General features: G+C 38.3%; 1 protein-coding gene across 4 annotated transcripts; it reads right to left on the bottom strand.

Moving 5' to 3' along the window:
• Positions 1–4,862: 4,862 nt before the first annotated feature.
• Positions 4,863–27,451, bottom strand: LOC112014925 (protein VTE6, chloroplastic). 4 transcript variants are annotated; one of them, XR_010629772.1, is made up of 5 exons: positions 26,532–27,450; positions 26,018–26,271; positions 16,747–16,865; positions 16,063–16,167; positions 4,863–5,256 (listed from the first exon to the last, which is right to left on the bottom strand). XR_010629772.1 is itself a non-coding variant. In XM_065775553.1 (5 exons), the coding sequence occupies exons 1-5, from the start codon at positions 26,979–26,981 to the stop codon at positions 5,161–5,163; spliced, it is 1,059 nt and encodes a 352-aa protein (XP_065631625.1). In that variant the 5' UTR covers positions 26,982–27,451; the 3' UTR covers positions 4,863–5,160. The 4 variants fall into 4 exon arrangements, 2 of the variants coding, with proteins under 2 accessions (XP_065631625.1, XP_065631626.1); XM_065775553.1 differs by having other exon boundaries at positions 4,863–5,286; positions 16,742–16,865; positions 26,532–27,451; XM_065775554.1 differs by having other exon boundaries at positions 16,742–16,865; positions 26,532–27,447.
• Positions 27,452–27,529: the final 78 nt, after the last annotated feature.

The following is a 27,529-nucleotide window of genomic DNA, read 5'->3' as shown; positions in this document are numbered from 1 at the left end:
GCTATACCCAAAGAGAAGGGATAGACTATGATGAGACTTTCTCCCCAGTGGTGAGATTTGTCTCTATTCGCCTTATTCTAGCTATTGTTGCACATTTGGATTTGGAACTCTTCCAAATGGATGTAAAGACTGCATTTCTCAATGGAGAACTAGATGAGGAGATCTATATGGATCAACCTATTGGCTTTGAGGTCAAGGAACTAGGGCGCAAAGTGTGCCACCTTAAGCGTTCCATTTATGGCCTAAAGCAAGCGTCTAGACAATGGTATTTCAAATTTCATAAGGCTATTATTTCGATTGGTTTCGAAATGATGGAAGAAGACCATTGTGTGTATGTCAAACGATCAGGAAAGAGTTTACTTATCCTGTCTTTGTATGTGGACGACATTTTGTTGGCTGGAAATGATATGGAGATGATTGTCACCACCAAAAGGTGGTTGTCCTCTATTTTTGAAATGAAGGACATGGGAGAGGCTAATTATGTGCTTGGAGTTAAGATCTTCAGGGATCGCTCAAAGAAGCTTCTTGGTTTGTCTCAAGAAACTTACATAAAGACGATCTTAGAGTGATTTCATATGCATAATTCCAAAGCCATAGACACTCCAATAGAGAAGGGACATACATTAAGCCTTGAAGATTGCCCTAAATCAGAAAAGGAAAATAGAGAAATGGCAAGAGTTTCCTATGCAAGTGCGGTTGGAAGTCTGATGTATGCTATGTTGTGTACTCGACCAGACATCTGTTTTGCAGTTGGTATGGTTAGTCGTTATCAAAGTAATCCTGTTCATTGGCAAGCAGTTAAGAGGATTTTTCGATACCTTCGTGGGACATCGGATCTCATTCTTTGCTATCAGGGTGGAAATTTGAGATTGAGAGGTTATTCTGATGCTGACTGGGCCAGTGATAGAGATGAACACAAGTCTACTACAGGTTATGCATTCCTACTTAGTGGTGCAGCTATCTCTTGGTGCAGTAAGAAACAGTCTTGCATTGCTTTGTCCACAATGGAGTCTGAGTATGTTGCTTGTTCAGCAGCAGCACAAGAAGCTGTTTGGTTAAAGAGATTTTTCCAAAGCCTAAGGGTGACATCTCTTGCAGATGAAGCTGTAAAGATGTATTGTGATAATATGGCAGCCTTGTCTCATGCTAAAGATCCTAAGTATCATAGCAAAAGCAAACACATACAGGCTCGTTATAACTACATTCGTCTTGCTATTACACAAGGAGAGGTGATCCTCCAATATATCTCCACTAGCAGGATGGTGGCTGATCCACTTACTAAAGCCATTGCTAGAGATGCCTTTCAAGCTTATGTTAGGAGTTTGGGACTTTGTAGGATTTGATATGTTTTTGGATACCTTATGGACATTTATGTTTATTCATACTTTATGCAATAATGATGTTATTCATTTTGATTCATCTTGTGATTTGATTGATATTGCATACTGAGCACACATTATTTAAGAATATGTCACCAGGCTTAGATCGGTCTACTCACATAGACGATCACCCTAGCGCTTGAGTAGCGAGCAGGGTGAGACATAGTGATCACTTTGTTTTTCTATAAATCAATTAAGTGATCATCTTGACGCTTAAAGAGGTGTGCAAGATAATATAATGAATGTTGCCTTAGCTAGGCTAAGATGAGACTTATGGGAGTCGCACTTGAAGTGTATCCACAACTTCATGAAGCCTGAATAAAGCCAAATGTGAGATCTTGGACAGGAACTTGATGTGTAACTGTGCCAAGAAACTCAGGTTGGTTGCTTTTGTGTCAATTGGACTAAGATTTGTACGGTGTTTGAGTGTAACAAGCCCAGTTGAGTGGGAGCTCCACCGTAGCATACAAATTATACTGTATGTGCTATAGCCGACCAATTAAGGGAGTGATTGGATAGATCCCTACTCTGTCACTATGTGAGCCCTATTAGACCATTATATGGTCCATTCTGTGCCCTTTTTTTTTCGACCTAGAACTATGTCATGAAGTGAATGTTTGATGTCCCTACTTTAGCATGTCATCTCAGGGCCATGATATATACGGTCTCGCAGAGCATGTCTAGGAAAGCGGTCAAGTGTGAATGAATTGACATGAGTGTCTGGGGAAGATTATTTAGAACACACCATTTATTTTATGGCTCATAGCCCGGACGATTATGAGGAATTTGTTTTTCAACATAATCATGAGCATATCATATGGTATAGGATCAAGTTTTGCTTTGAGTTTTGAACTCATGAGGGATTAAAGAAACTTGATCAGGTGTGATCAAATAATCTGGGGCATAGACGAGATACTATGAGTGATGTACTATGTTAGTTTAGATGGTGACTTAATATAGTACTCCTACCCTACACCTTCTCGTTAGGTCGCACACTCCATTTTTCTGTATAAAGAGAGGATTGGACAAGAGATTGAGAAGAGCCAGTTTTAACTGTAGTACCTAGTGTGGACGAGTGGGAGATGTTAGAAATTGGGCTGGTTTTGATCCAACCCATAAACCATGGCCCATGGATCGTCCACATGAATTATCTGATAAGTAAGTTTAAATTTAAACTAACTGATATTGGTATGAGTTATCAATATTAGTAGTGGGATAATTTAAACTTAATAGATATTGATATGGGTTATCAATATCAATGGTGGAGTAATTTGAAACTTAAAAGATGAGATCTTTTAGGGATCACATATATCTGATAGTAAGTGAATTTCTACTAGTATTTATATACTCTTACATCAGTCAGATATAGGTTAGACACAGTGAGTAAACATATGTATAGTTTTGAGTGCTTTCTCAAAATAAGCCATCTCTCTGGGACATCATCTACTGTTCCTTAGAATTTGGAGCGTGGAAATTAGGAGAGACTCTAGTAGCCTTTCCTACGACTTTGAGGTGTTCCACAAAGGAGATCGTGAGGAGTTCGTAAAGCAAGCAAAGAGAAAGATCCGGCAATTTGGTGATCTGTTTCACCAAAGGTATGTGTCTACATGACCTCTAGTAAAGTATATGTTTTTTTTTAACATGGTCAATAATGCACCTAAAGGGGAGGTAGGAGTTGAAATATACTATTCTAGTTTTCTTTTCATGACTGAGAATTGGAGATGGTGTATACTTCTTTTGAGCATGTTTACTCCAAAATGCCCAAGAGGGAGGGTGATGATATCCAAAATTGGCAGTTGACTCGGAATGGTGTTTTGATGTGCACTCTTTTTATAATCCTCTTTTGGATGCCCCTTGTATTTCTTTCCCTTGAAAGAGTATTTGGTATGTAAAGGTACTTAAAAGGGTGTCTTTCTTTTTGTGGACAACAATTAGGGGTGATAACCTTGTTAAGAGGAACTTGCCCATTGTTAATTGGTGTTGTTTGTGTTGTTGTAAAGAGGAAACTGTGGATCACCTTCTACTTTATCGTAATTTTGCTCATGCGTTGTGGAGTGAAGTTTTTCTGATGTTTGAGGTTCAATAGGCGATGCTGAAAACAACTGCTTCTTTGCTTTTTGCATGGGGGAATTGATTGGGAAATTTTTCTTCAAATGTTTGGAATATAGTATTGGCTTGTCTTATGTGGCTTATGTGGCAAGAACGAAATTCTCCTACGTTTAAAGACATTGAGAGACCTATAGATCTTTTGAAGTCTTTGCTAGCTAGGACTTTGTTTGAGTTGTCTCATATTTGGGATTTTACGAATTGTATTACTACCATGTCTAATTTCTTAATTTCTATTAGCTCTTCTATTTGATTTTTTTTGTATTCATCTCAAGTGCCATGGGTTTACTATCATAAACACTTTGTACTTTTTAATCAATAAAACTTCTATTACGTATAAAAAAAAATAAAAATAAAAACTGAAAGTGCTATAGTAAATGTCAAATAGTGTGAAGTTAGTTAATAATTAGTTTTGTGAAAGAATCATCTATCCTCTAATGCGTTTTCCAATTTTTATGGTTGTGGGTATGTGGACGTTTAGTTTGATTTGCGTTGGGTAGGTTTGGCATCAAACCCAAAGGAAACCGGCACTTGGGGTTTCAACTTGAGAAGTGGTAGTGAGCTGAACCAAGAGTTGAATCATTGGCTTTGGCCATTGAGAATTATAGTTTTAACCGGCACCTAAATATTCAAGGACTGATTTAACTCTTACCATGTACTTAATTTCAGCATCTGCTGGTGTTGCAATCATGGAAGATTAATTCGTTGCTATTTCAAAATGTTGTCCATTCAAGCTTTAGTTTATTGGGTCAATGCGTGAAGTCAAATTGTTATTGAAGCAAGTGGCCTATGGTTTTAATGGTCTAGTTATAAGCATTCTAGGGTTAAAACAGTTAATTATTTGATTTTTTATATTACAAGTTATGGCCAGTTTTTGTATTCAAGGGTAGAATTGCAGTTTTTGGAACTGCTATGAATTAAAGATATTTTTGTTAATTTAGTTGAGTCTAGAATTGTCTTTAGAGATTCCAAGTAATTTAGATTAACTTTCTTTGATTCCGAGTTATTCTTTTATTGGGTTAATCCTATTCAGATGAGCTTGAATTTACATTCCCTTAGAAAACATCTAGTTAATCCTATTCAGATGACATGAGCACGTTTCAAGGTTCAATTAAAAAAATAAAAACCTCATATTTATTTTCTTCTTTTCAGATTGGCCGCAAAAAATAAATAAAGGGGTTAATTCAAGATAACCCAGTCTTTGAATGAAAGCATAACGAATACAAAATCCTGGTTATGGTTTCAAATGTATACTGTTAGTATCTTACCTTAATCCCCTGTTTGAGCACAAGCTTCTATACGATATATTAAATTACTTGATCCATAGCAATGGACTTTCCATGATCAGCAATAATAACATACAAATACGCCAATAAATGAAAGAAAGATACTGAAACAAAAATAAATAATTGTTCCACTGAAGGTGTAAGCACTTCATTTGTTTTTATGTTCCCAACAACACACTTCTTGATCTTTAATTTCAAATGAAATGAGCATAAGATAAAGATTTTGATTGATGAAGATACAGAGAAAAAGAAATAAAATAAATTAGCTATTACAACTATACATTGATGCCCTCATATTTCCCACCGCTTCCAACACAAGGTTTGCCTCCTAACCCCCATTAGAGCATCGGGTTAAGATGCCTGATATCTAGGGAGAGGTGACAGCAAATTCACATGAGCCATTTTTGGAGAAGAAGTTGCTGCATCAGCACCGCTATAATGCTGCCCATTGATATATTGATAACATTGACAACATCGTTGTTGAGCTGCAAAACAGAACCAGACACCTTATGAGACTGAAATGCAGACAGAATCATTACAGCTAGTCAGGTAAGAGGGAGAGGAACAGATGGGCTGCACTATAGAGAGAAACACAATGCATCCTCTCTCCAAAAATAAAACAAAATAAACTATAGAATGGACTCTCAAAGAATTCCACAATCTAATTTTACCAGTTGTGCAAAAAAAAATTTAAAAAAAAAAAAAAAAGGTCCTGTTTGGCACACGTCACTGGGATTAGGATAGGACTAATAGTAATAGTCCCATGTTAGGGCGTTTCCGCCTTTGGATATATGAATTTGAAGATATAAATACCGTATTTGGGACATTTTAGCCTCTGGTCACATGAATCCGAAGCAACCAATATAGTTCAATGACTGTAGGGTTATTGAATCCAGGGAGGGGATTGGGACAAAATATTCAGGGCATTTAAGTTGCGAAACAAAAAACTGGAGATCGAATCTCAGCCATGGAGTCCATGAGACTAAGCTGATCTGTGTCATCTCATTCTCTGCCAGCCACCACTCTTTCTTGAACTCATTTCTAGTTCTCAATCAAAACTCTCCAGTGAAGAATCCTGACTGTTCATCTATCCCACTGGAGCTGAGCTCTGCTGTTGAGTCCAGGAGATTAAGACCATGAGCTCAAGCATGTGGAGGAGAACTTGAACTTGATCTGGATCATGATCTGACTCGACCCAGAAGTGAGTAGCACAGGTGTCTAGCGGGAGACCCATCTCAGTGCAATGACAATAGTTAACTGGAGCCATACAGCTTCCCAGCACAATGATTGTGGCCATCAATCAATGCTCATCAGAGTTTGTGTAGTACAGGGTGGTGACCACATGTGGAAAGATGGTGGGAGGGGTGGTGGCTGTGGAGTGTGGTGATGCATGCAGTGGTTGTTGATCAGACCTTTTTTTTTTTTTTTTAATAAGTAACGAAAAAGTTTATTAGAGAAAAACAATCCCAGTAAACAGCGGTGTACTAAGAGAGAAGTAATCAATTCAAAATACAATGATCAAACAAGTGTAAGAGAGAAAAACAAGGGAGAGAGCAGCACTCCAATCCAACAAAGTATGGAGGAAGAAGACTAATTTTTAGGATATTCCGCTCACATCCCTCAAAACTTACGGAATTCCGTTCTTGTCAAAGATACCACATAATGCAGTGTGGCACAGCCTTCCAAAAAGCGATACTTCTATGCTTGCCAAAAGAGAGAGAAAATAAGTCGGCAAACTTGAGAGTGTGCTTTTAATGAGAGTGAGCTTCCTTCCCTTGGACAAATAAAGGCATTTCCAACCCGCTAATCTTCTTTCCAACTTCTCAAGAATCAGGGTTCCAAATCATCATTTCCTTTGATTTAGCACCCAAGAGAAGACCCAAATATTTCCGTGGAAGCGTAGACTGTCTACATCCCAACACAGTCACTAAATCCCCCATGTTGCTCACTTTCCCCACAGGTACCAACTCAAAATTTCCCCAAATTAATCTTCAGGCCTGAAACAGACTCAAATTGCAAGAGAATATCCCTCAATTTTTCTACCTAACACAAGTTGGCATCAACAAAAATTAAGGTATCATCCGCAAATAAAAGATGAGACACTATTAAAGGCCTATCAGCTGTTACACTTACTAAGAAGCCCAATAGAAGCCCTTCATTTACTGCTACAACCAACAAACGACTCAATGCCTCCATCACAATGACAAATAACATCAGAGAAAGAGTCACCTTGACAAAGACCACTAGAACTCCCAAAAAAAATCATTGAGGCTGCCATTTATTAGAATGGAAAAATATACCATAGAAATACAAAACCAAATCCACTTCCTCCATCTTTTTGAAAACCCACACCCTTGAAGCATGTACATAAGAAAATCCCAAGATATGAGATCAAAAGCTTTTTCCACATCCAACTTACATAAAACTCCAGGAATCCCTACTTTCAATCTACTATCTAAACATTCATTTGCAATTAATACTGAATCCAGAATCTGCAAACTATAAAGGCATTTTGAAACTATGAAATAATACCATGCATCACTTTTCTAAGCCAATTAGCCAAGACCTTAGAAATGACTTTATAAATTCCACCCACCAGACTAATAAGCATCCACTTTTTTTGGAATAAGAGCAAAGAAAGAAGCATTAAGACTCTTCTTGAAAATTGCTTGGCCAAGGAAATTCTGAAACAGCTTCATAATTTATGGCTTTAGAATATGCCAACAGGACTGAAAGAAGGCCATAGAGAAAACATCAGGGCCTGGAGCCTTATCACCATTAAATCCTTGAATCACTCCAAGCACCTTATCCTCATTAAAAGGTCTAGCCAACCAAGCTGCATCCTCCTCAGAAAATCTATAGAATTCCAAGTCATTCAACATTGGAAGAATTTTGTATTTCTATCACCCTCTTTAAGATATAGAATTCGAGATTTTTGCCACCAACAGATTTCCTCCAAAAGAGTTGTCTTTTCCAACTCACTTGTGAGACATTCCTTTTCCAAATTCTCAACATCAGACAAGGAACGAATTTCCTCCAGAGAGAGTCCAAATCACTAAGATTCATCCATAACTTTTTTTTTTTTTTTCCTTCTCTTACATATGACCAAAATCATCCTCATTCCATTTTTCAAATCGACCTTCAAAGCTCTCAGTTTATTAGCAATTCTATAACTGGGAGATCCCTGAAAATTATAGGAGTCCCACCAAGAATGCACTTTCTTGACAAAACCCTCTGCCTTTAACCACATGTTCTCAAATCTGAATGGTCTTTTACCCCTCTAAAAATTCCCCCCTTCTAACAGAATTGGAAAATGATCCAAGACCATTTTAGCCATCCTACACTGACAAACAAAAGGGCACTTATCCTCCCAATCAGGCAACAAGAGGAATCTGTCAATCCTAGATCTCGATGCCTCAACACAAGAATTAGACCATGTGAAAGCATCCCCTTCCAAAGGAAGATCTAGTACACCATGATCTGCTATGAAATCAGAAAACTTATGAATAGCAGGGGTAAAGGATTCTGCACCAAGGCGCTCTAACAGTAACCTCACCGCATTAAAATCACCTCCCACACTCCAAGGCACATTCCACCAACTTCTAATCCTGGCCAACTCCTCCCACAAAAGTTGTCAATTTCTATCAACATTAGGGCCATAGGCCCCTGAAAGAGCCCTCTCAAAGTTGTCAGCAGCATTCTTGAACCAACAAGAAACAGAGAAGCGACCTACTGCCTCCTCCATTTTTCCACTACCCTTCTATCCCACAACACCAAAATACCTCCAAAGGAACCAATCGACCCTAATAAAACCCAATCAAAATGTTGGCAACCCCATATACTATGCATCACCCCCTCTTGTGATTAAATCCATTTTTGTTTCCTGCAAACAAACAATATCTGTCTTCCATGTCTTGATGATGTTCTTGACTCGAAGCTACTTCTCATTATCATTCAGTCCCCCAACATTCCATGAGATAATTCTAAGATTAATTGATGCACCACTACGTCCCTATCCCTACTGACACTCCTTGTCTTGGTTGATCCATTCTCATGATTTCAAGAATTCACAAATTCTTCAACTCCCGCTTCCCTTTCATGCCCATCTTTGTTAATTTCTTCTGGGCACTTTCTTCAACCAGTTGCTATTTTTCCCTAGCCTCTAGAGATAGAAATAATCCTACCTATTCCTTAAGATTCTCCAAGGAAGTGCCCACTGATTTCTTAACGGCTTGATTTTTCCAGTAACCCAAAGCAACAACTGAGTACTGTTTTTTTTGCCTCATCTTCAACATTCTTCACTGGAGATGTTGTTCCCGCTTTTGGGCTTGCTGTTGCTAAAGGAGCTACAAACATGGGCTCCTCATCCACATCAGTAGATAAAGCATCCCAGGCTACATCGCACTCACAATCATCAGCCCAATTCAAAGGAAGCCCCTCCTCCCTGAGCAAAAGCTCCTTTCCTCGCCTGCTTACAGTATCTAACTCATCATCTAAGCCCGAAAACTATGTGAGACTCCCTAGAGATCGATAAAGGGAAAGTGGAATCACCACTTGTCTTCCATCTCTCAATTCAAAAACCCAATCTCTAAAGTTGCCCCAAGACCACCTATCCAAGCCACCGAAAAAAAAAAAAAAAAAAAAAAAAAAAAAAAAAACCTGCCTAATTGAGGGCTGAAGCTCCTTGTTGGTTTGGGCAAGAGGAACGAGCTCAAGATCATCAGACCGAGCTTCAGAAAGAGTAGTCCCTGAATCCGCAACAGCAACACAAAGAGATGAAGCTTCCTCACTCACCACTATCTGGGTCTCAGTCTCAGGATGGCAGTGACTCTTGACCGCAAAAGGATGAGAGACTGCCCCCATCATATCATCGCGCTGGTGGGACAATCTCCTTTAGCCCATCTAGGAAGTGGAGGAGAAGAAAGGATTGTTGGTTGGATTTGGGGAGATTGCAGAAATGTTAACTGGTCTATATCAGTATGTATTTGGTTTTGAGGGGGTATTAATAAAGAGAATAAATTCAATGAGGACGGGGTGTAAACCTTACACCAGCCAATAAGATCAAGCCACATCAGCCTTTTACTTAAGACTCATTGACAAATCAATGCATCCTAATACACCTAATAACATCTTTAAAAAAAAAAAAAAAAAAAAAAAAAAACCTATTTCACGTTTTCAGACCAGATGTGAAAAAAAGTCCCTAAAATCTCATCTCCCTCCTCAGCTCCTCATTCTCCTGCCACAAACCTAGCCGAACCTCCGTTTACCACCGCATCACCTCGCCGGAACTCCACCACATCAATTCATCAAAGTCACTATTGAAACCTTGAAAGTGGAATATGTGACTTCAAGGTTTGTTTTGCTATATTTTGTTATTGGGTTTTACTAGGTGATTTGCTATGTTTGGATATCTTGATGGTATGGGTTTTGCACGGTAACATAGAATTTTGTTTTTTGTTCCATAGTTAACATAGAAACATAGAATCTTGTCTTTTATTGATAGTCGCCGGAATGATTGAGAAATCTTGAAATCCATTTTGGAAAAAAGAAGACATCAAGAAAAATTAAAACTTGAGCAAACCTGCTAAAACAATGAGATTTCAGATTTTTTTTTTTTTTTTGGATAGGAAAGGATGAGAAGTTTGTTCTGAAATTAAAGAAGTTGATGAAAGTGGGAAGTTAATTGAGATATTATTAGGTGTGGTAGGATGCATTTCCCATTAAGTAAAGGCTGACGTAGCAATCTATTATTGGATGTGTAAAACATGGGTTTTACACCTATCCTTACTAAATTCAGACTCATTAATAAAATGTTTGATAGGTTGATTGCTGGTGGCTGCTTTGGTAATGATGAATTTGGGCTTGTGGTTTTGTGTTTGATGTTGGTATTGACTTGAGTTTGGTAGTATCGGTGCGTGGGAGGTGATTGGGCTTGATGGGTTTGGGCTTGTGGATTTGAAGTTGATGGCTGTGAAGAAGAGGAGGTTCCAGGTAGGGAGAGATTGGGCTTTCGTGTGATGGGCTTCGGGGTAAAGTGAGGTAGACGTGGGGAGTTGGGTTGTATTTTTGGCTGGGTTTATGGTCCTAATGTGCACGAGATAGGAGGTTTTTATGGGAGGAACTTTGTGGTTTGAGTAGCTGGTGGAGTGTTCCTTGGTGTGTGGGTGGTGATTTTAATGTGGTTAGGTTCCCTTCCGAACGATTGGGGTCTAATGCTTTCACTACTGCTATGCGGGAGTTTCTAATTTTATTTCAGAACAGGGCCTCATTGATCTGCCATTGCAAGGGGGGACTTTCACTTGGTCAAATTCTAGAGAAGTTACTTCGAAGGCTAGGCTGGACAGATTCTTGTTCTCTGCAGATTGGGAGGATAAGTTTCCAACAGTTCTCAAAGACGGTTGTCTAGGTTGTGTTCAGATCATTTTCCAATTGTTCTTGAGGGTGGCTCTTTTCAGAGAGGTAGTAGGCCATTTAGATTTGAAAATATGTGGCTTAAGGATGAGGGTTTTGTTGATAGGGTTCGGTCTTGGTGGGAATCCTATCAGTTCAAGGTGCACCGAGCTTTGTTTTAGCTAATAAATTAAAGCTCTTAAAAATGATTTGAAGAGATGGAATGTGGAGGTGTTTGGTCATGTTGAAGTCCGGATTAAAAAATTGTGGAAGGACCTAAGTGTTCTTGAGAATTTGGAGGATAGTCAGGGTCTATCAGCGGAGGAAACGGTAGAAGTGGGAAGAATTGTGAGGAGTTAGAAAAAGCTACTCTGTTGGAAGAAATTTGTTGGAGGCAGAAATCTAGAGTTCTCTGTGTTAGGGAAGGAGATAGGAATACTAAATTTTTCCACCGTTTAGCTAACTCTCATAGGAGGGCTAATTCTATTGATAGGCTTATGGTGGATGGGGAGTTGTCTTCGGATCCGGCAGCTATAGCAGATCATATATCTCAGTTTTATAGGCAGCTTTATTTTGAGAATGTGGCCACAGACCTGTCTTAGATGATGTGGAATTCTCTAGTATCTCGGTGGAAGATGCAAGTTGGCTAGATAGGCCTTTGAGGAGGAAGAGGTGTTTGGGGTGCTCAATGATCTTAATGGTGATAAGGCGCCTGGCCCGGATGGCTTTTCTATGGCATTTTTCCAATCTTGCTGGTGTGTTTTGAAAACAGAAATTATGGCGGTATTCCACAATTTTCATACTCAGGCAGTGTTTGAGAAGAGTCTTAATGCTTCGTTCCTTGCCCTTATTCCCAAGAAAGTGGATGCTGTGGAGGTAAGGGATTTTCGGCCTATTAGCTTAGTTGGTGGGATTTATAAGCTTATCTCTAAGGTGTTAGCAAATCGGCTCCGTAGGGTGGCACATGGGCTTATTTCGGATTCACAAAATGCCTTTGTGAAGGGTAGACAAATTTTGGATTCCGTCTTGATTGCTTCTGAATGTATTGATAGTAGATTGAAGTCAGGAGTTCCAGGTGTGTTGTGTAAATTGGATGTGGAAAAGGCGTATGATCATGTGAGCTGGGATTTTTTATTGTATATGCTTCAGCGTTGTGGGTTCTCAGAGAAATGGAGAAAATGGATAAGGTATTGCATTTCAACTGTAAAGTTTTCCATTCTGATTAATGGTAGTCCATCGGATTTCTTTGGAAGTTCTAGGGGGCTTCGGCAAGGAGATCCATTATCTCCTCTATTGTTTGATATTGTGATGGAAGCATTAAGTCGTTTGTTGGATGTGGCTGCTTCCGCTGGGCAATTCTCAGGATTTTCTGTGGGTAGTACAGCTGACTCAGCAGTGATGGTGTCTCACCTTTTATTTGCAGATGATACTTTGATTTTTTGTGATGCTGATCCTTCTCAGATTGCTAATTTGAAGGCGGTTCTTGCTAGATTTGAGAGGGTGTCAGGGCTTCATATTAATTTGGGGAAATCTGAGTTGGTTCTGTTGGTGGGGTGCATAATTTGGAGGATTTGGTGGGTCTGTTGGGGTGTGGGCAGTCTTCTTTGCCTTTGAAGTATTTGGGCCTTCCATTAGGCGCTAAGTTTAAGGATTTAACTATTTGGAATCCTATCCTAGAGAGAATGGAGAGGAGATTAGCAGGTTGGAAGAGACTTTATTTATCTAAAGGGGGTAAAGTGACACTTATTAAAAGCTCTCTCTCGTCCTTACCTACTTACTTCCTTTCTCTTTTTCCTTTACCGGCTAAGGTGGCTAAGCGTATGGAGAAATTACAAAGAGATTTCCTGTGGAATGGGATTGGTGGTGAACCTAAAATTCATCTAGTTAAATGGGCCAAGATTTGTAAGCCGGTGCAGGTTGGGGGTTGGGTATAAGACGTTTGGGAAGCTTTAATTCTGCCTTGCTAGGAAAATGGTTGTGGAGGTATGGCATGGAGACTGATACTTTATGGAGGAGGGTTATAGAGGTAAAATATGGGAATATTTGGGGAGGTTGGTGTACGAAAAAGGTGACAAGTCCTTATGGGGTCAGCCTGTGGAGATACATTAGAATGGCTGGTTGAACTTCTCTAAGCTCCTTGTTTATGATGTGGGGGATGGTACTAGAGTGAAATTTTGGAAGCATGTGTGGTGTGGGAGTGTACTCTCCAAGAGGCTTTTTCCAGAACTTTATTGTCTTAGTAGGTCAAAGGATTCCTCGGTGGCTGAAGTTATGGGTGGGTCTGCTGGGAGACTTCACTGGAATGTGCAATTTCGTCGTCCACCACAAGATTGGGAAGAAGATGCCTTTGATCAGTTTATGAGGTTGGTCTATTCTTCGACAGTACGGGGTTTTGGCCCCGATAAAGTTTGTTGGAAGCCTGCAAGGAACAGAGGTTTTGATTAGAGGATATATAGTTCCTTCTACCCCCTGCTTCTGTTCATTCCCTTGGAAAATGATATGGCGATCGAAGGTTCCTCCAAGGGTGGCTTTCTTTTCTTGGTCTGCTGCCTTAGATTTTTAACTACTGACAACCTTCGCAAAAGACGTGTGATAGTGCTTGACTGGTGCTATATGTGTAAAAGATGTGGGGAGTCGGTAGATCATCTTCTTCTTCATTGCCCCGTAGCTGGGACCTTGTTTGGTATCCAAGTTATGCCTCATCATTGTTCTTGAGTTGTTTGAGGCTTGGCAAGGAAAATTTGCACGACATCGTCNTTTTAACTACTGACAACCTTCGCAAAAGACGTGTGATAGTGCTTGACTGGTGCTATATGTGTAAAAGATGTGGGGAGTCGGTAGATCATCTTCTTCTTCATTGCCCCGTAGCTTGGGAGTTGTGGTCTTTGGTTTTCTCCTTGTTTGGTATCCAATGGGTTATGCCTCATCATGTTCTTGAGTTGTTTGAGGCTTGGCAAGGAAAATTTGCACGACATCGTCATATTGATGTTTGGAGATTAGTGCCTCATTGTTTGATTTGGTGCATATGGCGTGAAAGGAATGCTAGAAGCTTTGAGGGTAGTGAAAGATCTTTGCTAGAGATTAAGTCTCTTTTCTTGCACACTCTCTTTGATTGGAGTGTGGTCTTTTCTCATTTTTCTTGTCCTTCTTTTTCTATTTTTCTTGACCGTTGTACTTTTGTTTTATGATTTGTGCCCCCATAGTACATCCCCAATGTACTCGGTTTGGCACTTTTTCTATTATTAATAATATTCTTACGTTATTTATCAAAAAAAAAATTTTTGGCTGGAAGGGAGGATTGGGTTTTGATGTTTAGTCTTAAAATGGGACCTACGAGGCTTCCATAAAAGTTTGGTTTGGGCCATATAAAAACAGATTGGCCCTCTTCATTAATGTTCGCCCATTGCACCTCCCATTGCCATTGAGGACCACGTGCTATTTTCATGTGGACATTTAAAACAACCCCAGTAGTGATACCATTCAAATCTGCCTCATGATTGACAAGCGGAGGTTTTGCCCCAAAACTAGTACTTTTTTCCTTCCCGACTCCCCCATATCCCGTGTATCTCGCTTAACAATGCCGTTAGTCAGCAGATTTGAATTTTCAGAAGAAAGCAAAAAATAAAAATAAATTGTGGGTGATATGTGTGATACATTAATTATTAATTAATTTAATAGTTCTCAATTTATAGATATATTTAGTTTTCAGATTATTAGTTATACAGATTATTAGTTATACTGTTATAGCATTATGAGTTAGCAGTTGGCAATCTGGGCGAGTTTAACAATTTTATTTGGTTAAATTTGTGTGACATTTTTATAATTTATTATGTCTTTGTTTCTATCTAAAATATAGTTAGAATGCTGTATTAATTAGAAATAGTTAGAATACACTATATAAATTATTCAAGCACAAGGTCTACACTCACTCACTCTATCACTCACCCACTGTCCCCACAACACACACTGTTACCCCACTACCAACACTAATAATTTATAACACTGCATTTTTCCACCATACTGTAGCCCATTTAGCCACATCCCCACACCCGAGTTTGTCCTCTCTAAAATTCTCTATTACATAACTCTTTTTAACTACTTTATTCTAGAACTCATTGTCTCCAAAACACAAAAGTCATAGAAATAGTCTGCCACACTTTACTATTGCCACATCTTACTTCTCACATCTTGGCTCAGCAAAACACACAAATACGCTCAACAGAAAATCATATCACAGTCAAAGAAAATTAGGAATAGGCTTCAAAGAGAGAGAAATACTTGTTAGATAGAATCACAGATCTGGCGAGGCGAGGACTGAGGAGTGGCTGGTGGCAGCACAATTGTGGTTTGTCAGCATCGCAGCTCCCTGCCACTCTCTCTCTCTCTCTCTCTCTCTGACGTAGGACAAGGGGGAACAACAAAAATCTGACTTAGTACTGTTGGGGCAGATCTGGTAACAGATCTAGTTCAACTCCCGGGCTCTCTTTTTCTAGTCTATACGTCTATATTGGTCTCTTCTTTTTTCTAATTTTTTTTGTCAATGGGCTGATCTGTGGGTATCAATTTTTTTAATTAATTTTTGTGAAGTTTTTATTAAATTTGTGGGCTGTTTGGGCTTATACATGGTTTTTTTTTTTTGGTTTGATTTGTGATGTTATTTGTGTTAAATTTTGGTTAAGGGCCAAGATTGGAGGGAGGGGGGCCAAGACTGGAACAAGAAGTTGCCTACATGATCAGCATAATTCAAAGTTCAAGATGACTAATGATCCATTTACCAATGCCATAACCTAACATTTGTAATCCAATAAAACCCAAAAAAATTTTACTACAGACTGATCAGACTATATTCAAGTAATAGGACTCAAAAGTTTTGCAGAATTATTGGGATATGAATTGCATACCCATTGAAATCCTTCCTTCTCTTGAAGTGCAGCACCTATTATGCTCTCGCCAACATTAGCAACCTGGGAAGCTATTATGCATATAATTGCTTCAGGTGCACTTATCTGTTTCACCAGAAAAATACACAAAAAAGGAAAATAAATTAAAATATCTCAAACTATATAAGTTTAATTATTAAGTCGAGATATAATCTGGTTAAGTCATTCTACATAGTAATTCCAACAACAGTAATTATAAGGGTGCCAAATACAAAGATCATACATTATCCATGTCCAGGACATGCCAAAATCAAATAATGACCCCACCCAATAAACTCCAACATTATCTTATCATGGATATCCAAAAGCTTAATGCATTTGCTGATTCTTATTTCTTAGCAGTCACATTTTATAGAAGTGAGTTTTCAATGAATCAACATTTCTTTCCATTTTTTTTATGCATATATTAGTAGGTAGAATATCAGTGAACTTATGAGGGGCAGAAATTTCTGTTGAAAGAATCACGACTGCAATCTTCCGATTTTTTTCTTTTTTTTTTTTTTGGGGGGGGGGGGGGAGAGGGGAGGGACAAAAAAATAAAAAAAGAGTTCTTAATATAAATAAGAAACAGATCCAGAACAAATTTTGACCCAAAAAAAGGAACAAGTATTCAATAATAGTGGAAGACGGTGTAGAGTACCTCACCCATGACACAACCAACAAAGGAAAGAAGAATTGATGCTAAAAGTCCAGCAATGGTTCCCTCGACACTCACAGCCCCTTCAGTTCCCCTTGGGACTATCTTAAATGTCGTAACTAGATACCTGCTCAGAAGCACCAATTTAAATGATTAAAAACAAATACTGAGAAGTAAATATTAAAATACATGCAAGGGGCAAAATATCCCAAAAATAAATGTTGATTTTGGAGAATGCATGTCATGCTTTAAGCAAGGCCCCATATACTGAACACAAAATTACCAGAAACCAATTCAAACAGTGTTGATTTGGTATTAAGTTACACATTCACACTGCATGAAGCTACAAACTTCATGGGATATAAGCACACTAGTAGTCAATAAACCTCAAATCTTCGTTCATTAATACTATCTTGGAAAAAATTAGCATTAATAATCCAAAGGTGCCAACAGTAGATTATTATCATCATTATTATTGTTACTATCAATATAACTATCAGATGTTGACATGTGACGTATGTGGATATCCAAAAATAAACCTATTTAAAAATAAATAGAAATGTTATGTCCAAAACATTTTCATAACACTTTCACAACAAACTCTAAGTAATAGGTTGTTATGGGTCGTTATTGGTGGGGCAAAAAAGTAATTTCAGTAGTAAGTTCATATTAGAATCAATAACAACTAAACACCTATGATTTGTTGTGAAAATATTGTGGACGTAGTACTTCTCAAAAATAAATGTAGAGTAAATAGATGTGGGAAGTTACTGAGAGAGAGAGAGAGATCCTAGGGTTATGCTAAATAGATCATGAACTCCTTATAATCGTTAACCATTAACCCTTATTTCTATTTTTATTAAGCCAATATTTTAAGTATTCTTGAAATTTCTTTGATTGTTTTTCGTCTTAGTTGTACATCTCTCATATTCTGCTAAATAGATCGTTTTCTGTAGGGTTATCTAGGGTATGCAATAGAGGACACTAAAGAAGAGAATCTCCCTCTCTAATAGAATTCATTATTATTCTTATTATTGACAGTGGATGTGATTAAGAAACGAGAATGCATTGAGGAAATGCAATGAAATTGGTAGACTAAAGCTAGACATGTGAACATAAAGTACACTTTTAACATAATAGTTACCAATATAGGCAAATATAATAGGATTCCTCACACACAAACACACACAGAGGAGATACCTCATCAGTACACAGCATATGTACACAAGATTCTCCAAAGTTACAGGAAAAATTACAAATTACTCCCTGTGGCTAAACCTATAACAATTACATTCCCCGTTAGTTTTGGTGGTAAACATTTTTTGGAAAATGTTTTCTGCACTCTATGGTGTTAGATACATCAGAAAACAAAAGCCAACGGAAAAGTAAGGTTTGGTCAACCAAAAAAAAAAAAAAAAGCCTTTTGAGCAGAAAGTGTCTTTTAAAACAGAAAATGTTTCCAGAAAAGGCTTGCGCTCAGACTCTTCCTTCGTGTCCCCACACTCTTCCTCCCTCAGGTTTAGTCCACAGTATGCAAAATCTATTAATTTGTACAGAGTCCTGAAATTTTCATTTTGACCAAAGCTGAGGGGTTCAGGGTCAAATGTAGCATTCAAAAATTTGGGACTAAATTGCTACAGGGGTGACGATATGGGTAATTTGTAATTTAGAATCAAATAACTACATACAAAAAGAGAGGAAATCGATAAAATCTATGATAGAATGCATGTCATTTGTTCCAATGGTGCATGACTACTCAAACAACAATTTCAAATACGTTGATTTTATCTTAAATAACATATGGCTCCAGACAATTAAATGTACCACTATTCCTCTCTCCATATAGTCGCATTCCAATTCCCAAATGACGGCATCACTCAATGAATGAACCCCAAACACAGATAAAACAAATGACTACAAGTCATAAGTGAATGTGCTAACTTGCATATATGTAAGCGAACTTCAGATTTGGGTATTCCTCTTTCTTCCATTCATGTTGACCTCTATTAGACCAAAACAATTTCATCTGAAAAGATTCCTACTTTCTTTTTCTTTTTTGATAAGCAGAAAAGATTCCTACTTTCATATGTATAAATTCACAATAACATTTCAGAGTTGCGCTTCTAACATTATCATGGGATTATTTTATCTTATTCGAAATGACAAACATACGAGGACTTTTTCTTTACTCATTTCCAATAGTGTGGCCAATGCTTCCTACTTCCTCATTTCTATACATTATTGATGATCATCTAAATTTCTTTTTTTTTTTTTTTTGATAAGTAAAAAGATGTATATTCAAAGAGCTACCTCGTGAAAAACAAAAGGTAGAGCAAGGAGTACAGAGAAGAAAACAAACAAACAGAAAAGACAACAAAACAAACATAAACCAACAAAGAACTAAGTATAGAGCAGAGAAGTAAGGAACAAAGGGAGAGAGTCACTAGAGGTGATTCCCCAAGCCCTAGTCCAATCAAAGAGGGAACCACTAAAGAAAGCGAGCAACTGGTCATCGGATTTGTCTGTATCCTCAAAGGTTCGCCAATTCCGCTCCCTCCAGATACACCACATTAGGCACAAAGGAGCTAAATTCCAAATGCTAGAAGAGTGCTTTCCAAACCAATTCCACTAACCAAAAAGCGTATCTGCAACCGATCTTGGCAGAACCCAAGAGATCCCAAAAGATCTAAAAACCAAGCTCCACAGCTGAAAAGCTTTTTCACAATGGAGTAGCAAATGGTTCACCGTCTCCCCGTTACAACGGCACATAATGCACCGGTCAACAAAAACAACTCCTCTACGCCTCAGAATGTCCCTTGTAAGAATCTTCTCCCAAGTTATAGTCCAAACAAAGAAAGAGACGCGCGGAGGAGCCTTAACCCTCCAAATACCTTTCCAAGGAAAGATAATAGGCAAAGGCTAACAAAGCTTATTGTAGAAAGAGCGGATGTCAAAATCCCCCTTCTTTGTCAACTTCCACCTCATACGGTCTCCGAGCTCAGATCGAGGTAAATTTGAACCCAAGGTACGAAGGAATTCATCCACCTCACCCATCTCCCAATCATTTGGATCCCTTAATAAACGAACATTCCAGCTTCTCCGAGCCTCCATCCCCAACCTTTCGAGAGACAAGACCACCGATGCCTCTCTATTAGAAGCAATCCCATACACTATTGGGAAGGATAGATGGAGTGGTAAGTCCCCTCACCACCTATCTGTCCAAAACTTCACTCTATCCCCCACCCCTACCTCAAACTGAATGCATTTACTAAACACCTCCCAACCTTTTCGAATACTTCTCCATAAACCACACCCATAGGCACCCCTACCCAGCTTGGAAGACCAACCCCCCCACTCTTCCCCGAACTTCGAAACTACAACCCTCCTCCAAAGATGAGTCTTGTTAACCCCAAACCGCCATAACCATTTTCCTAGTAAGGCTTTATTAAAAGTAGTTATTTTCCTTACTCCCAGACCACCGTTCGCCTTAGAAGCACACACCTTATCCCACCCCACCAAGTGAGCCTTCGATTCCCCCTACAAGAAGTCCCTTTGCATCTTCTCAATCATATTAGCCACATGCAATGGGATGGTAAAAAGAGACAAATAATAAGTAGGAAGGCTAGCTAGCGTACTCTTAAGTAACGTCAGTCTACCACCTTTCGACAAATACAGCTTCTTCCACCCAGCCAGCTTCTGCTTAATTTTCTCCAAAATAGGATTCCAAATAGAGAGAGACTTATGAGAAGCCCCCAACGGCATACCTAGATAGGTCATAGGCAAAGTCCCAATCCTACAACCCAGAATCTCTGCCAACGCATGCACATTATTAACCTCTCCTATTGGAATCATCTCGCTTTTCAGGACATTAACCTTCAAACCTGTCACAGCCTGAAAACAAAGGAGAAGCATCCGAAAGTGAAGGATCTGCTCCACTTCCACATCACAAAAAAGAATAGTGTCATTCACAAACAGAAGATGAAAGACACATTCCCCTTCACCCCGTCTACCATCTGCCTTAAAACCCCTAATCAAGCCAGCACCTTCAACTCTTTTCGACATCCTGCTTAAAATCTCCATAATAACTAGAAACAACATAGGAGATAGCGGGTCCCCTTGTCTCAGACCCCTCGTGCTCCTAAAAAAGTCAGCTGGAGTCCCATTAACCAAAATAAAGAATTGAACAGTTGAAATACAAGTACGGATCCATCCACACCACTTCTCCCCAAAGCCCATTCTCTTCAAGAGATCTAGCAAAGCCTCCCAATTCACGTGATCATAAGCTTTCTTAATATCTAGCTTACAAATAACCCCAGGAGTTTTACTCTTAACTCGACTATCAACACACTCATTAGCAATAAGAACTGAGTCAAGAATCTATCTACCTCCCACAAAATTATTCTGGGACTCAGAGATCAGTTGATCTAAAACCAGCTTCAAACGATTTGCCAAAACCTTAGACAAGATCTTGTACAAGCTCCTCACCAAGCTAATAGGCCTGAAATCTCAGATATTGGACGCATCATTCTTCTTAGGAATTAAGGCTATGAAAGTAGTGTTCAGAGATTTCTCAAACTTACTGTGAAGATAGAACTCCTCAAAAACTGCTAGAACATCTCTTTCCACCACTCTCCAACAATGGTTAAAGAAGACCATAGAAAAACCATCTAGACCTGGGGCTTTATCTCCAGCCAACTCATTAACAACTAGAAGAATCTCCTCCTTCTCAAACCTCCTTTCAAGCCAACACCTCTCCGACCCAACTATCTGATCAAACTCCAAACCTTCCACAAAAGGCCTCCACTCCTCTGTCTCCTGATACAAATTTTTATAAAATTGAACCACTTGAGCAACCACCTCAGACTCCTCCTCATAACCACCCCATCCACCTCCAAAATGCTTAGATGGTTAAACCTTCTACGGGAATTAGCCATCTTATGGAAGAATTTAGTATTATTATCTCCTTCCTTAATCCATAATATTCTTGATTTCTGTCTCCATGAGATTTCTTCCAAAGAGAGAAGATTCTCTACTTCGGATCTCACCACAATTCTCTCACATGTCTCTGCATCAGAGAGGCCAAACTCCCCTTCCTTGGCATCAAGCAATTTCAAAGCCTCTAATAATTGAGACTTTTTGCGTCCGACATGACCAAACTCCGAACGGTTCCACTGAATGATATCTTCTTTCAAGGCCTTCAATTTTTTGGCAAACACAAAGCTAGGAGTACCAGAGAAAGAATGTCGATTCCACCAAGAGTGAACTCTATCAATGAACCCGTCCGTCTTTAACCACATATTCTCAAACCTAAACAGACTTTTCCCCCTTGCCATTCCCCCTACCTCCACTAGAATTGGGAAATGATCTGAAACAGGATGAGGTAAAATCCGCTGGATCACATCCAGGTATTGCTCTTCCCAATCGTGAGACACCAAAACTCTGTCTATCCTAGACATCGAAGGCTAATCAGAGCCGCTAGACCAGGTAAAACTCCCTCCCTCCAAAGGCAAATCAATCAAATTAAGGTCCTCAATGAACTCCGAAAAAAGTTCCATAGCCAGAGTAAGACGAGAGTTACCCGACCATTCACTCGGGAAACGAACAATATTAAAATCCCCAATGCAACACCAAGGGACGTTCCAGTATTGCTGAATTCCAACCAACTCGTCCCACATAAGCCCCCTCGCATTATTATCAATTGGGCCATAAACCCCAGAACACGCCCAGGTAAAGCCATCCCCCACCTCTTTCCACAAAACAGACACAGAAAAGGAACCCAGCAGAAAGTCCCACCTCTCTAAGACCCTCCTATCCCACATCAGCAAAACCCCACCAGCCGTCTGGACAGCATCTAAAGCCACCCAATCCGCATAAGGACAGCTCCACAAGCTACCAACCATTTGTCTATCCAAGCAAGAAAGCTTAGTCTCTTGAAGGCAAATTACATCACACTTTCACTCACGCAATAAATTTTTCACAACTAACAGTTTCCGACAATCATTCAGACCCCTAACATTCCAAGAAAGAATTTTTAAATTCATAAAGACATGAAAATCCCAACTGACGTATTAGCTCAGCAACCAACACTCTACCTGCCATCATAGTTAACCGAAGATTGCAAGTTCCTCAGCTCTCTCTTCCCTCTATTCTTTTTAATGACAACTTTTCTAGAAACTGTAACTTTCCTGTTCAACACTTTGACATCCTCCGTCTCCTTCTCAATCTTTTGTAACAAAGCAATACATAACTTCTCATGTCGACTCAGAGGAAGCCCCACCAGCTTACTAAAACCAAGAAGTTTGATCATCTAAATTTCTATACATTATTAATGAGCATTTTACAGTTTCCTGATGCCAGTGAATACTGTCGGACTTACTGCCAATAGAATGTGATACCATAAGGGTTTCGGGTAAATCAAACTTATCCGATATGATAAATGAGGGATGACTAGATGTATATTTTTTATATTTTTTTTGTTTATATGGAATAAGTATACACTCAAGTATTAAAATGATAGATAAGCTCACTCCCAAAGCAAACCCAAAGGGAAACAAATATCACCACCCAAAGGAATTTAGCTAATAATGCAGAATTGAATTGGCTTGCCACTCAATGGGATACAAAAATATCACCACCCAAAGAGATACAAAAACCGAATTCATCACCCAAAGGTATCCACCCCAGGGATAAGAGTTAATTTAGAAGAAATTCATCTTCTGAAAGCACATAGGCAGATTTTCTGAAAACACTCTCTAATCTGATTTATTCATTTTAGCCAAATGACTTACACAATGCTTAGAACAGCCCTCTAAGCATGGGAGAACAAAAATATCAACTAAAACATTACCTTTTCAAGATCATATTCAGGTTTGACTAATAGAAACTAGAAACAAAATAAACAACTTGTCTGTTAAAGGCTTAATATTTCCTAGGAAACCCAAAATGAATGCTCTTTGACTTCTTGGAGAAAATGACTTATTATTATTCTTCAAATATCTTTTGAATTGTTAGGGAATTTGTTCAAAATAATGGCCTTATTCACAGAGCTTGAAAATCAACTTAGTTGGGCTTATGAATCTAATTGGATTGGATTAAGGCTTCTTTGGACACTCCTCATGCCACCATGCTTGTGGCTTCCACGTAACCAGCCACTTTGCTCTGGTGTTAGAATGCATAGTGTTTCCTAAATTCATTGCAATCTCAAGAAAAAGTACAATTGCTTGGAATAGCAGTTTCTCTATCCTATACTATTATGAGACTCTAATTCTCTCTTCAACATCAAGTGTTCTTAGGCAATCATATTAGGGCATGTTTAACAGACTATAATAGGCACTATAATGTAATAGTAATTTCTATGGTTTTACTATTTTTTAGTTTTGTTATGTTTTTGTTACAGGAAATAGTCATTCCTTATAAATAGCTATTCTTTAAAATGAGGAATAATTATTCCTCTCTAAAAGGGTTGCAATACCTATTTCTTGGTAGGAGTAATAATTTCTAAAATTAATATATTTCCAAATAAAAAACTTTCTGTATATACAACAATTTTAAAATAGAAAATCATTAAAAAAAAAAACTCATCTCTATCAAATTTAAAAGAAATTATTTTTAAGAAAATATAATTGTATGAGTAAGATATTTCTTAAAATAAATTTAAATTTTATTCTAATGTTTCAACTCACAACCAAACTTATAAATAGGTTTAGTTATTCCTTTACAACACATTTTATTCCTAGTAATAAAGATTATCATTCCTATCGTAATCCTCATTCAATATACCAAACATGCTCTTAGCCTTCGGGCTAAATATAGTAATAAGCATGTCACAAAAACCAATAAAAACCAGAAATGTCATCATGCAGGACCCATGACCTCACCCTTCAGCCATTCTTATGGAAGTACCATTTCAGCTCTAGCCCACTGGCTTATCAAGGCTACTAAAGCCTCAACTTTCTAAATTTCTATGTCATAATTCATGTCCACTAAGGTTTGAGAAACATTTGGATCATTGCCATCAACACAAAAGCCTCAACTCTGCTTGTCCATTATAGCAAATTACACTGGCAAATGTAATAATGAAGGAAAGTTGATGTAGGACAAATTGGGGAATTTGTCTTCGTGTGGTTGCGGTGGGCTTAGGTTTAAGAAGATTTTTGGATTTTAAATATAAAGTTGTTGAAGAAACGTAGGGTTGTATTAGGAATTAAAAGGCGGTTTGATGAGTTATTTGATGACTATTTGGTAGTAGAAAGTATGTGAGGATTTAGGGCTTGATATAGGATTGTAAAGAAGAAGAAAATGAGAGATTTTTTTGGTGTCCAAGGACTGTATCCTGAGTGAACAGTGCCATAAAGAAAGAAAAGAAGGAGAGGAAAAGAGAGGAGAAAGAGAGAAGACGTCACACAAAGGTCAACACACCCCAATGCTCAAAACACTCAATAATTTTATTAATCAATACTTCTCCTTTGATAAGCATAAATATATCTAAAGACTTCCTTATCCTAGCAGTATTAGGAATTTAGGACTCTTGGTAGTAGTAATAGGGCTACTATGACTAGTAATCTAAAACCTAATAAAATACTAACTTGGACCCCAAGATAATAAACCTAAGATATTTAGAATTTTCTAGATAATTCTAGACTCAACTAAAATATCAAGTTACCCATAATTCACAGGAATGGCAGAAATTACAGATTTGCTGCTGTCTATAAAATTTACCATAACTAATAAAATAAAAACCCAAATAGAAAACTGTTTTATCCCTAAAATATTTTGGAAAGTGGTTGTATTTAGGAATTAAAGGGTGATTTGACAAGTTATTATATGTTGATTTGGTAGAGAAATATGTTTGATTCTAATGTTTTGATAGGTAAGCAAAAGCACTTAATTTAGAGTTGTAAGGAAGAAGGAAAAAAGAGAGATAATGTGTTCAGAGGTTGTGCAAATAGTACCAATGAGAGAGTGAAGAAAAGGAAAACAAATTGGTGATTCTGCAGATAGTATTTCATATATCATACTTCACAATTTTGCTTCTGCCATTTGATTCATTGTTTTTTTTTTTTTGGGGCTGAATTGCCATTTGATTGATTGAAAATTAAATTTAAGAACTTAATGAAAGTATTCTTAGCATTGAGCAACAATACTGGCCCTAAATTGCATATAGGAAAGATAAATAGGCTTTAGATTTCCACCATTAGCTAACATTTCATTCATTAGTGAGTGAATTAGAAAATGTAATAATAAAATTAAATTAAAGATGCATTATTACTTCATACTTACGTTGTTTTACCATATGCCTTCCCTATCTCACTTGAGACAGTATCACTCAACTTAGTACAAAAACTGGCAACAAAGCCGAGTTTCCAAAGCTGAGAAAAAGCAGGTCCCCCAACTTGAAAAATTGAAAGAAATGCACAGATGCAACCAGCAGCACTGGAACCAATAACACTGCCTGGTCCTCTTCTTCCCTTTTTCTTCTCAGCAACCCCCTGTGCCTCCTTTTGTGCCATTTTCACTTTCGTTACTGCTGTCCCCTACAACATATATAACACATAATTCCATTATAACAAGAAGAAGAAGAAGCAGCAAAAAGTACAACTATAAAACTTAGGTCCAGTTTAGGATAAAACTTATGCAATCATGTGTTCGGATTTTATGGTCAACAATACTACTGCACACATCCAATTTCACAACATGCTCATAAATTAAACTCTTTTTTTTTTTTGGGGGGGTGTAGTTTTCACAAAATTGGAGAAGAAAAAAAAAAGCAAGAATTGAAATGGGGTTTGCTTACAATGATGAAGTAAGTGGCAACGAGAAGGAAAGCAGAGGGACCAAAAGCTCGCCATGTGAGAGTGCCCAAAAGGAAAGCAGAGGCAATCCCTGAGAGAGAGAGGCCAGAAAGCAGAATTGGTAAACCCAATACAAAGATCACCATGTTGCTCAGGATTGCCGACTTCCACGTGAGAGAAGACGATTGGATCAGCGCCTTTTTAACTGCCTCTAATACTGACGATGATAAAGAGCACTGGACCACCATCTTCTTGCTATTACTTTTAGGGTTTTGGTGGTGGAGATTTAATAGGGTCCTTTCGCTGTTGCTTTTAGTATGAGCATGAGAGAGAGAATGGTGGAATTGGAATTTGAATGGGAGAAGTGAAACGAGTTTGGTGTGATTGTAATTGTAAACACCAAGACTTGACCTTTGCATAATAAAACTACTATTCATTGTCGATATCATCATTTTTTATTCCAGGGGGACTTCTCACTACCGAGTAACATCCTTCAACAAACCATGCTATTCACAAAACCCAATTAGATCAGAAAAACTATAAATCCCAGCACCGTCAAACCGGACAGCATCCACCACACAAATCAAACTAAAAATAAAAATAGAAACCGCCGCACCCACCCCACAAATCAAGCAGAAAATCAACACAAACCCGACGACCACCGCACTCACAGCGAAAATATCAACTTAAACCTACAAAAATCAACTTTAAGGCGCACAATCCGCCACACCTACCGGCACCGCCAGATCGCGACAAAACTAGCACCACTACCGCCCATGAGATAAGAAAGAGGGAGAGTCAGACGACCAGATAAGAGCATCAGCTGCTTCAAATTTTTGTAACGAAAGTGGACAGTACAAATACACTGTCACTCTCAATCATTTGTCTGACACATTCAAATATCATTTCTACCTTCTTTCCGTAATCTTCTTCTTTTTTTTCTTTTTTTTTTAACTTTTCTTTTATTCATTCCCAACTATATTTTCTAAATACAATTTCT

This window comes from Quercus suber, unplaced genomic scaffold (genome assembly GCF_002906115.3).
Source record: "Quercus suber isolate HL8 unplaced genomic scaffold, Cork oak 2.0 scaffold_114, whole genome shotgun sequence".
Taxonomy (NCBI): domain Eukaryota; kingdom Viridiplantae; phylum Streptophyta; class Magnoliopsida; order Fagales; family Fagaceae; genus Quercus; species Quercus suber.
This window is presented reverse-complemented; position numbering and strand designations above follow the sequence as displayed.

What these genes read in the sequence shown, in the direction of transcription:
- LOC112014925 (XM_065775553.1), bottom strand. Translation starts at nt 26,981, where the DNA reads ATGATGATATCGACAATGAATAGTAGTTTTATTATGCAAAGGTCAAGT. An exon ending in AAGGCATATGGTAAAACAAC is followed by an intron (nt 16,866 to 26,017) that starts GTAAGTATGAAG and finishes GCTTCTGAGCAG; the next exon opens with GTATCTAGTTACGACATTTA. An exon ending in AGAAGGAAGGATTTCAATGG is followed by an intron (nt 5,287 to 16,062) that starts GTATGCAATTCA and finishes TCTGCATTTCAG; the next exon opens with TCTCATAAGGTGTCTGGTTC.